The sequence below is a fragment of the Musa acuminata genome, chromosome BXJ3-2, assembly GCF_036884655.1.
Source record: "Musa acuminata AAA Group cultivar baxijiao chromosome BXJ3-2, Cavendish_Baxijiao_AAA, whole genome shotgun sequence".
NCBI classification, from domain to species: domain Eukaryota; kingdom Viridiplantae; phylum Streptophyta; class Magnoliopsida; order Zingiberales; family Musaceae; genus Musa; species Musa acuminata.
Window position 1 is genome coordinate 21,344,561 of NC_088350.1, and position 11,457 is coordinate 21,356,017.

General features: G+C 34.8%; 1 protein-coding gene across 3 annotated transcripts; it reads left to right on the forward strand.

Moving 5' to 3' along the window:
- Positions 1-4,089: 4,089 nt before the first annotated feature.
- LOC135630926 (cold-responsive protein kinase 1-like) lies at positions 4,090-10,757 on the forward strand. Of its 3 annotated transcripts, none has more exons than XM_065138239.1 (7): positions 4,090-4,404; positions 6,494-6,631; positions 6,762-6,877; positions 6,957-7,167; positions 7,282-7,519; positions 7,797-7,947; positions 10,258-10,757. In XM_065138239.1, exons 2-7 carry the CDS (start codon positions 6,562-6,564, stop codon positions 10,621-10,623), a joined length of 1,152 nt encoding a protein of 383 aa, XP_064994311.1. In that variant the 5' UTR covers positions 4,090-4,404; positions 6,494-6,561; the 3' UTR covers positions 10,624-10,757. The 3 variants fall into 3 exon arrangements, with proteins under 3 accessions (XP_064994311.1, XP_064994312.1, XP_064994313.1); XM_065138240.1 differs by having other exon boundaries at positions 4,115-4,404; positions 6,771-6,877; XM_065138241.1 differs by lacking the exon at positions 6,494-6,631 and having other exon boundaries at positions 4,115-4,404.
- The last annotated feature ends 700 nt before the right edge of the window (positions 10,758-11,457 follow it).

An 11,457-nucleotide genomic window follows, 5' to 3' on the forward strand; every position in this document is an offset into this window, starting at 1 on the left:
AAATTCTTTCTCTTAGCCTCTATAAATAGCAAAAACATATTAATGAAAAATATAACTTTTATCTTCTATCTTCTATCATGTTATCAGAGCCATTCTTGCCTTAGCAATATCTACTCTCCTTTAAGACTTATCACGAGCTTGGATGGTTGTAGCTCGTTCTTGTCGGTGCGAAGCATGTCCAGGGCATCATGAAGTTGCAGGAAGCACTTGCCCTTGACCTCCGACGACATTGATTTGAAGCGTTTCTACGTTGTCCACTCGTTGTAGCCGCATCTTTCTATCACTGTATCTTACTGTCGAACTCCTAATTTGCCACTAAACACCTACGCTGCTTCTCGCAAGCCTCTGCATTATCCTCTCTTGCCATACAAACCACTTAGACAAACATTCGTCACTGGAGTATACCTTCGATCCTATCAGGCGAGCCTCCCATGACACCGTCTAGTTCCTCTCCTCAAGATCTATACTCTATAGCTACTCCAGTTCAGTAATTGCCCATTTCCTCCATTACAACTCCATTCCCTTCTTCTCAAGTTTCCCCCGTTGATGAGGCAATATATTTAAAAACACAACTATTGTCTTTACCTCCTTCTAGACCTAGTGACACTGAAGTATCTCAACCTAACCTGGCCCGTGTCAGTGACTCTCTATCGCTTATACTAACCACACAACCTCACAGTCCCATAGCCTCTAGACATCCAATGACAACACGCTCCTAGTATTTTCAAATCACGTCAAGTCCTTGATCTACATACTATTATAGAATCCTCACCTAAGACTATTGAACCCACCACGTTCACTCAAGCCTAAAAATCTTCACACTAGCGTAAAGCAATGTGTGAAGAATATGATGCCCTCCTTCATAACTTAACATGGAACCTTGTACCCTTTCATCACACATAAAACATCATCAGGTGTAAGTGGTTTTTGGAATTAAGCGGAACCCAAATAGATCAGTTGCCAAATATAAAACACGTATAGTTGCCAAAGGATTTCATCAATAATCTGGTGTTGATTTCACTAAGGCATTCAGTCTCGTTGTTAAACTTACAACAATCTGACTTATCTTGAGTTTTGCCACCACTAGAGACTGGCAATTAGGATAATTGGATGCTAACAATGCCTTTTTATAACGGACTCTAACTGAAGACGTCTTTATGCAGTAACCTCCTGGTTTCATCCATCCTCAATATCTAAAGCATGTTTGCAAACTATAAAAAGTTATTTATGGATTTCATTAAGCTTCAAGAGCCTAGTACACTGAACTTAGTTTGTTTTTGACTTCAATTGACTTTATCAACATGAAAGCACAATATATCTTTTGATGTATGTGGATAATATTATTGTCATGGACAATAATCCTATAGAGATTTAGGCATTCATTAAGTAATTGATAAATTGATTTTTCCTTCAAGATCTAGGAACCTTGAGTTACTTTTTAGGAGTGGAAGTAACATATACATCTTCAGGTCTCTTCCTGTTACAAAGAAAATAAATGCAAGATTTATTATCAAAGACAAACATGTAAGATGCAAAAGAGGTTACAACTCTCCTCTCTACTAGTGAATCACTTAAATTATATGATGAAAGTTCTACTATAGAATCTACTCAATACCGACAAGTAGTTGGCTCCTTATAGTACTTAGCTCTCACCCATCCAGACATTTTCTTTGTGGTCAATAAATTATCATAATTTATGCAGCGACCATCTACTACGCACTGGTTTGCAGTCAAACGAATCATGTGATCTCTTAAAGGAACCCTCAATCATGGTCTCTTTCTTCGTAAACACTCTCAACTTTATCTCCATGCTTTTGCCGATGTTGATTGGGCAGGAAACTTTGATAATAGAACATTCAAGTCGAGGTGTATTATCTTTCTTGGAGCTAATCCAATCAGTTAGAGTTCTAAGAAGCAAAAGACAGTCGCACGGTTACCGTGCCATCGCTACCGCTTCCGCTTCCGCAGAACTTAATTTGATCATAAATCTACTTAAGGAACTCAACATTGACTCCACTCTTACTTCTAAAATATATTATGATAATGTCGAAGCTACCTACCTATACGCCAATTCAGTGTTCCACTCTCACATAAAATATATTGCTATCGACTTCCACTTCGTACGAGATCAAGTTATCCGACATTAACTACGTGTTTCTCACATACATATGACTGATCAACTAACAAACTAACTCACGAAGCCTCTCATCCGTAAACTATTTTCATTGCATTGGTCCAAGATTGGTATTCTTAACAAGAGTATCATCTTGCAAGGGTATGATAGAAGATAAGATTTCCACAACTGAAAAATATAACTTCTATCTTGTATCTTCTATCATTTTATAGGTTTTAAAACTATATCTGAAATGAGCCTTTAACAATAATTCAATAATTTAGGATGTTTAATGAATAAAATCCATGAGGATAAGTAGTAGATCGAAACTATGCCTTTTGATTTGTAGGAAGAAGGAATGCCATAGAGTGGTATGGATCATAAATACATCAGAGAATTTTAGACGTATGTGTACACATTAATTAATCACGTTATATTCCATCCCACGAGGGAGATAAATATCACCAATCACCGATAGTCTTTTGGCACTTATTTTCTCTTTGATTAAAATGAGGTGACATATTTCAATTCTTTAGTGAAGATAATATATATGGACAAGATTAGAACAACTAATGTGCATGTCGTGACTCTTTTATATTGTAATTTTATTGTGGTTCCATAGTACCAAAGGAAGTCAAAGTAAATGGCAAAACTATTATCTTCACCAATAGTTTTATATTATAATTTTATTGTGGTTCCATAGTAACACAGGAAGTCAAAGTAAATAGCATTTTAAAGTGTCAACATTATTAATATTTCTTTTATTATCATTAAAAAATTATTTGACTTAAATATGTAAGTCCATATTTTGTCTCAATAATAATATAAAAGCCATCAATCTCACAAGTCAATTATATGATAAGAAAATAATAATATTTAGAATTTGATTAAAATGATTAGTCTTCTTATGGATCACCCATGCGGAAAAGTGAAAGTGACTCGAGATGACAAGAGGGGAGCAAGGTAGAGCACCAGACTTTTGGATGAGAAATAGATGACTCACAAACCTTCCTCGTGTAGCAAAAACTGATGTTTGATTTTTTTTAACAGCTAAGCTCGATTTTGCTGATAGCTAAGTTAGATAATATTTGAGATGAATAATATGAGATGAGAGAGTCCCATTACTTAAGTCACAAAAAAAATTCTTTCTAATCATCTTTGAACAAATAAAATAGCTATTTTGACATGACGAATCACGAATAAAATAGCTACACGCCAGAATGATAAAAAAATTAACTCTCCTTATTTGACTTTTTTTATATTTAAAAATATGATAAATCAACAATTCGAAATACTTTTCTTGCGTATTCTCGATGAACTAGTATTTATACATGGATCCCATTACTCAAGTCATAGAAAAATTCTTCGAATCATCTTTGAATAAATCTTGTACAACTAATCATGAATGATCAATTTTATTCAGGTTAGATATTAATTTTAATTAAAGATAAACTAATAATCATGTTTTTATTCTTGAAAAAGAAAAAAAGAGAAAAATCCAACTTGCACTTTGTGGTTGGCTTTTTCTTGAAGTCAGATATAGTATAGTCAAATATAGCCGACAGCGAGACGATTGATTCGATTCATCAGCCTGGTTCGGTTGAATTTGAACCCGGTTTGGAGCCAAAGTTTCAGCGGTTCAAGCTTGGTCAAATTTCAGCAGCGGGCAACCAATAATTAATTTACGTATTGATTCCTCGCAAATGATTGATTTTTATAATGGCTGATCTCCCAATTCAAATCACCTTTAATACGTTATCTCAAATGCCCTTTACATAGTATAAAAACGTTTTAGAACAATTTAAACTTTAATATATTTTCTAATTTAAAATACCTACTTCCAATCATGATGAATAGCGATTAATATACATACATATGGGATTTCAGTATTCTGAGGGATATATATATATATATATATATATATATATATATATAAACCAATATGCTATTCTTAACCTTTATAAGGAATGATATGTGAAAATATTGAAAAACCGTCGGGTGCTCCTCTGATCTCCACTCGCTCCTTCTTTAAGTCTTCTCGTTCGACGGCACCTCCTACTCCTCCTCCACTGCCTGCTTCCGCCGCGTGCATCCACCCCAGCATCGCATACGGACGCCGGAAGCCTCCGCTAGCCATATCCCGTGGATCCCTTGCAGAAACGAATTGGTGTTGCCTGATCCGTTCCTTCTCTTTGCGTTACTAGTTTCGGGATCGTGGCGGGTCGGAAAAGTGGGTGCGGGAGTTCGCGGAGGAGCTTAGGTGATAGATTCGACTGGTCGAACTTTCGAAGGTGACTTCCGCATCTGGGTTTCTTGTTCTGGTTCAAAGTCTCGTCCTTTTCGTCATTTTTCCTGCCAAGAAACGTTGGGTTTTTGGGGCAAAGATTGTTCTTTGTCATCTCCGAGTTGTGTTCAGATGGATACAACAGATCTGGAGTTTTTTTTTTCTCATATTGATTTCAATTTGTTTCCTTGTTGTCTGAACTCTGGTAATTTTATATGACTGCTTTTGCCAAAAAGGTGAAGAATTAGTTTTTTTTTTGCATAAGAGAGCATTGAATTAGATTATTGTGACAATTCAGTATTGTAGATATCCGTCTTGTTCAAGTAGTTGCTGATCAAAGGTTTGGAGAAGTACTTGATAGAGGTGTATGGACATTTTATACGATGATGACGATTAAGTTTTGCCTCGTTTTGTTGATTGCTTGAAAATCTAAACTTTTACCTTCTATGTACTTTTCAAGTAACTCTTGGTAATTTTTTATTTGTTTATGTTGACTTTTCTTTAATGTAATTAATGTAGCCTTTTTCTATATTGGGAGATCCAAGAGGAAGAGAAAAAAAGAATGAAAAGAATAATAAAGAAAGAAAGTGAGGGAGTTGAAGTCTTAGGTTTGGTTAACTGAGGGGTGCAATGGAAGCAATCAGCTGTCGTGTTGCCTTTTTTTTTATTTTTATACAAACTATCCCTCATTTATGAAAAAATTTAACCAATAAAATAAAATGAAGAGGAGGGTCAATTAAGTCTTGTGTCAGATGCTTGAAGATAAAAACAAAACCAAAATAAGTATCTTGAAGAGGAATACACAATATCACATATTAAAATCATAAAAAGAAAAAAGTTCAAGAAAAGCAAGGAAAGAGACCTATTTTTGTTTCTAAAAGTATTTTTCAGTAAGTAGGGATGATCCTTTTGATAATTGATCAACTATATCAAGGTATATTACCTACCATAATATGGAAAAGCCCATTTTCTTCGACAAAAGTAATTGAGAACTTCAGAATCATCAAATTGATTGGAACCATTTGATTGAATGAATCTCTGCCCAAATGAAGTGAAGAGAACTGGAAAGCGGAGATAAATTATGAGTAATCCCTTTTTTCTTCTTTATGTAAAACTTTCTCTTCTCCATCTCTCTTTAAATTGGTCCTGGGCCCAAATACAGAGCTCCCTTTTTTGTCTTCTCTAATTGTTCTACACTTCTTTTGTCTCCTTTAGCAAGTTTCGGACAGAGTTGTATGTGCATGTAATAAGTTAGATCTCTAATCCTAAGTAACTCAGAACCTATCTTTTGGTTAATAAGAAAAGATGGTAACAAATACTTGAGGTCAAAACAGTGAACTAACTAAGATGGCATGAGCATTTGCAGTGAGATTCAGTGAAGGTCTTTAAGACTAATTTAGCTAGATAACTTGTGCCAGAGGGAAACATTTCTGTTCATGTGGATGAAAGTTGTGGAGAAATCTTGGCATTGCATGTAGTGAAGATATAGCAATGATTGGGGAAGATTTGGTAAAGCTGATTGTTAGTCCGGAACATGTTGATGAATAAGCTTGTTGGTATCAAAATTCAGTCATCATTTCTTTTGGTTCAGAGGATCTTGTTTCTGGTAAGTGAATAAAAGCATATGCGTAGCTGTTGCATATAGTTAAACTAATTATTGCTTCAAAGTGAGTGCACATTTTCAACGAGAACTATTCCAAGTGAGATATTCAATAAGTACTGGCCTTTGATGTGATCATGAAGTGCAATTTTGCTTGAGCGTATAGTCTGGTGATGGTTGGTTGGATCATGTTAGATTGTTTGCTTGGTGTCCTGGTTATTGATCTTGTTCATTTGGATAGGTGAGGTGCAGCTTCTTGAGGTAGCTAAATGAGACTACTTTGAGCACACTGAGACTGCAATACCAGTATTTGAATACCTAAAATCAAGACAAGTCTCGACAAGTGAATTATATTGTTTTTGTTGGAAGTTGATGTTTTGACTTTTGATTGTCACCACACTGGCAAGATGCAAAAGCTTGAATCAGTTAATTGGTGTGTGACGAGCAATCAAGCAAAACATGCAAAATTCTTCCTCACTCGTATCTACTTTTGCAGGAAAGTTTTCATTCATATAATCCAACATTCAACAGACACAGGAAGATCTAGTAGTTGGTTTTTCCAGGATGACTTGTTTCTCTTGCATGTTCAGAAGGAAAAGAACTTCATGTCAGCATCATGATCAACTCAATGAAGGTAGACATGGTGTTTGGTGGATTAAATGTGATTTAACTTAATGTTTATTTGCCTTTTATTGAATATCTATTTGCCTCTTCTATTGCAAAATTCTACTCCACCTTTCGGTTAAGCTATATATTTTATCTAGATATTCCAGGAATTGAAGGTGTAAATATCTACACTTACAAGGAATTGAAAATTGCCACTGATGATTTTAGCGCTGCTAATAAAGTTGGAGAGGGAGGTTTTGGTTCTGTATACAGGGTAACTTTTTTATACTTTAAAGTGGATTAATGCTATTAATTTTATAAACAATCCTCACTAAATCGGATCATTGATGAAGGGAATGCTTAAAGATGGAACAGTTGCTGCTATAAAGGTGCTATCCTCTGAGTCGAAACAAGGAGTGGGGGAATTTCTGACTGAAATTAAAGTGATCTCTGGTATCATCCATGAAAATCTTGTCAAGCTGTATGGTTGCTGTGCTGAAGAACCTCACAGAATACTTGTTTACAACTATCTTGAGAATAACAGCATTTCACAGACCCTTCTTGGTAACATAATCCCTGTTTATACTACAAAATTTGAATTTTGTGTACACTTGAGGGTGGTCATATCCCATGTTGTTTTGAATGCATCAAGATGTGCTGGTTCTTGTCATCTTTCAGGTTCCAACCGTGGTAACATTCAGTTCAACTGGAGGGCACGAGTCAAAATTTGTATTGGTGTTGCTCGTGGACTTGCATTTCTCCACGAAGAGGTCCATCCACATGTGCTTCATAGGGATATTAAAGCAAGCAATATTCTTCTTGACAAGGACCTCACACCCAAAATTTCTGATTTTGGTTTAGCTAAACTTCTGCCATCAAATGTGACTCATGTCTCCACCCGTGTTGCTGGGACATTGTGGGTCTTCTTGCCTCTTTTAACTTCACACGATCTAATTCTTATCTGAAAATACAAATGCAAACTATTTTTCATGTGGTTTATCACTGTTGAGTGCAATTCATGATATCCCAAATCGAGAACTTGTAACTGGACTTTGACCCTGCAGCATGGGATCTACAATAGTTGGCTACATAACAATAAAAGGCCTGTAACAACAATGTCCATGTCATATTGCTTGTGTACTTATATGTATACATTTTTTTCTTTTTCAAGTCTTAACTTTTGTCCTCTGCAGAGGTTATTTGGCACCTGAGTATGCAACTCGTGGACAAGTGACCAAGAAGTCTGATGTTTACAGTTATGGTGTTCTTCTGCTAGAAATAGTTACTGGCAGATGTAACACCAACACAAGGTTACCTTTTGAAGATCGATTTCTTCTCGAACGGGTAAGGAAATTGTACATTAAATATAAATTAACTGATGATTATATGACATAAATTGTAAGTTTTTTTTTATTGTATATGTAACATCATTTGTTGCTGAAAGCCTGAAACTGTTTTTTTTCATTGCATCAATTTTTTTGTCATGGCCTAGCATGCAGTGAGTTGCAAACAAGGTCGAAAACATTTAATATACATTGCACATAATTTTCATGAAGATATTTCAATCTTGGTGATAATCGTAGACTTCTACCTAGTTGTTTGATTAATTGTATGATAAATTTAAGCATCTCTGTAGAGTCTGCACAAAATTAAGTTCAAACCTTAAATTAACAAAGATGCTTATTGTGTAAAATTACTGTTCCCTTCCCCTCCAATCCTCAAATGGGTTTTGCTGTTGTTCAATGCTAAAATTGATAGGTAAAATCAACTGTAAAGAAGGCTGTTGACTTAAATTCACACGTCAGGAGAAAAAGCTGTGCTCAGAAACAAATATATTCCAAGTTCCTTTTTCTTTATCTAATGCTATTATGAATATTCAAGCAATAAACATTGAATAGTGTTAACTTCATGTGAGACTAAAAATAATCGAGAAACCATGTTTCATTTTAAAAGGAAAGAGTAATGCAGATGATGTAGTGTATATGACGACTGTCATCTTCAATGGCATGCCGGAGTTTCATAAACTTAAGAAAACCAAATTTCTCACCTCAAATGGCATCACAAAGTCATATTGTGAAAATGAGTATGAATTGGAACCCACTGATTGTATGTTTCTAGTAGGTTGAAATGTTCCACTAAAGATTAAAATACTTAATCAACTTCTATCTTGATTTGTGGCCTTTATGTTGGAACTTCATAAACTTAATATAACCAACTTTCTCACCCCAAATGTATCACAAAGCCTATCCTAATGAGAGATATACGAGTTGGAAACCATTGATTTTTTGTCTATAGTAGGTTGAGATGTTCTGTTGAAGATTAAAATACTTCATCAACTTCATCTTGATTTATGACCTTACCAGATAGCATCTCTTGAATTCACAGTACTTTCTCATACTTTCTGTTTTTGGTCTGTTCTCTAAAATGATTGGAGTTTCAGGTCAATTTGACATTTACAATTTTGGATGTTACATCCGGATTTAATCCCATTTTGTTTCTTGTTTTCTATTTTTAAAAATTTCCATATTGCTGCTTACAATCTTTTCAAGGGTAGCTTGTCTAATTAATGTTGTAAGGTTTTGTGATATAAAAGTATATTGTCATCCTTGTTCAATTAGTTTGACATTGGCAGATAGTTCTTTCTTTTACATTTGAGACACGTCTGGTATGCCAAAAGACAATAGTTAAGGGCCATTAATTTAGATATGGTAGATTGCCTTCTCTTTCTGTATATTTTCCTATGCATTTTTTAGTGAGCTTAATGATTCTTACATGCTTTCCCTTTATCGTGTGTGCATATAAATCCAGACATTCAAATTTCAACAATTTGCCTTTTGAAAGATAGAATTGCTCTAGTTAGTTGGATGGGGCATGCTGAAGGATTTGATAAGTTGATTTTGAAGAATATGTACTGGCTGCCCGGAATAAAATTCAATATTTTGTTGTAAAAGCTGACAATGAATTATGATCTGGATCGAAGTTTCAGCTGGGGAAAATGTAGAATTTAAAAAATACCTGCTCCATAGACAAGTAGTTGTACTCACCAAATAAAAAATTCCAATCTACTCATCTGTATTTCATCAAGGCACAAAAAGATAGGAGTGAGGTGTTTGTGTTTAATGGACTTGTAGTGATGGCCATTCTGAGTCTCTGACTAACAGCTAAATTTGGATAAATCTGAATGATATATACAATATGGGAACATCTGTGATTATAAGTTTAGTTTGAAGTTACAGTTAACTTTTGCCTGGAATCCAGAAGCTGATTGGATGGTACTGATGGTGTGAAAGGGAAGTTCAATGCTTTGTTTTCTTTCTTTAGTTTTATAATGATTCAATCATGTATCTAGGCTTGAGAAAGAAATCTGCTTTCTTAAACATAGTATGGAGAAAATAATGGCACTAACATCAACTCTGTTCCGAGATGTGTTTTAATTTACTGCTATCAGTTATTCATTACACATGCTAAAATGATTTAGCATCTTCATTATAAATGAGCTGTTGTAAGTATTTTGTTGATATACATAAGTTTAGAAGATAATTTATAACAAACCATCATAAAGAGTTAATTCATACATGTGGTTGTTTTACATCTGGCAACATGCTTGACAGCTGCACAGTCCCCGGTATTACTAATGGATTTCTCTTCTTGCAGACATGGGCAATATATGAACATGGTGATCTGAAACATATCATAGACAGCTCTTTGACAGATGACTTGGATGCTGAAGAGGCATGTAAGTTCTTGAAGGTTGGACTTCTATGCACACAAGATGCTATGAAGCTTCGGCCCTCAATGTCCACTGTCATCATGATGCTGACTGGTGAAAAGGATGTGGACTTGGAAAAGATTACGAAGCCTGGTATCATTAGTAATTTTATGGATCTTAAAGTTGGTAGCAAGAAAAAGGCCGATCAAACAAATAGATCTTTAATCATGTCATCCATTCTGGAAAATTCACCCTTGTCATCAGAGAACACTACATCTGCATCTATGACCTTCACAGCAATATCTGAGTGAGACTGAAAAATCAGTGGATATATAAGTTAACGGAGTTTTGAGGTACATAATCATGTAGAATATTGTAATTCCTTTTCTCGAAAGAAAATATGCTTGTTTTTCTATTTGCATCTTATAGATTCTAGTTTATTGTATATATCCGTATCAATTTTGGTCAAAAGAGAACTTTGTTTATGCATTTGTTTGATTGATTTTCTTGGCTAACTGAATGTTTTTCTTTGTTTAATTATAATTTGATGAGAGTGTTGAAGTGACACATGATATGGTCCAAATTTTATATCTTCCAAGAGAGCCAACTGGACTTGCATTCAATAAAAAAATTCCTGATTACATATTTCCAAGTAGAGAATTCAAAATCGGATATCAAGAATTACCTGTATTTATGTGTGGTTCATCATCTAGAAATACTTTTTTGTATGTATATCATACTTTCATCTGCTTCTGAGTGAATAACAAAACCAAGGGTTGCGGAGGATGGTCTTTGTACATCTTCATTGCATGCTTTTGTCACTGAAATCTCACATTGTATTATCTTCTAAAACTTGGTATCTTGGGAGGAGAGAGAGAGGATCAGACACAAAACTCCATTCCTCTTCAATTAATCTTTTTTCAACCTATAGAAGAAGGTGTCATGATTCCCCGTTTCTTTTTTTTCTTATGATTCTTCTGCTAGTTACCTTTACACTTAATGATGTATCTGACTCCTCTCTGTGCTCAGAGAAACAGGGAATCAAGATTAGATCTATCACATGAAGGTGAACAATGTCCTTTTAATTAATTTGTCATTGTTGGTTTGTTATTCTGTCTACATTCTGTGAGTTCACTGTGTCACTA

Excerpts from the sequence above, each read along its gene's own strand:
- LOC135630926 (XM_065138239.1), top strand. The coding sequence starts at position 6,562 with ATGACTTGTTTCTCTTGCATGTTCAGAAGGAAAAGAACTTCATGTCAG. Across the intron at positions 6,632-6,761 it reads TCATGATCAACTCAATGAAG|ATATTCCAGGAATTGAAGGT; the intron begins GTAGACATGGTG and ends TATTTTATCTAG. Across the intron at positions 7,168-7,281 it reads CATTTCACAGACCCTTCTTG|GTTCCAACCGTGGTAACATT; the intron begins GTAACATAATCC and ends GTCATCTTTCAG.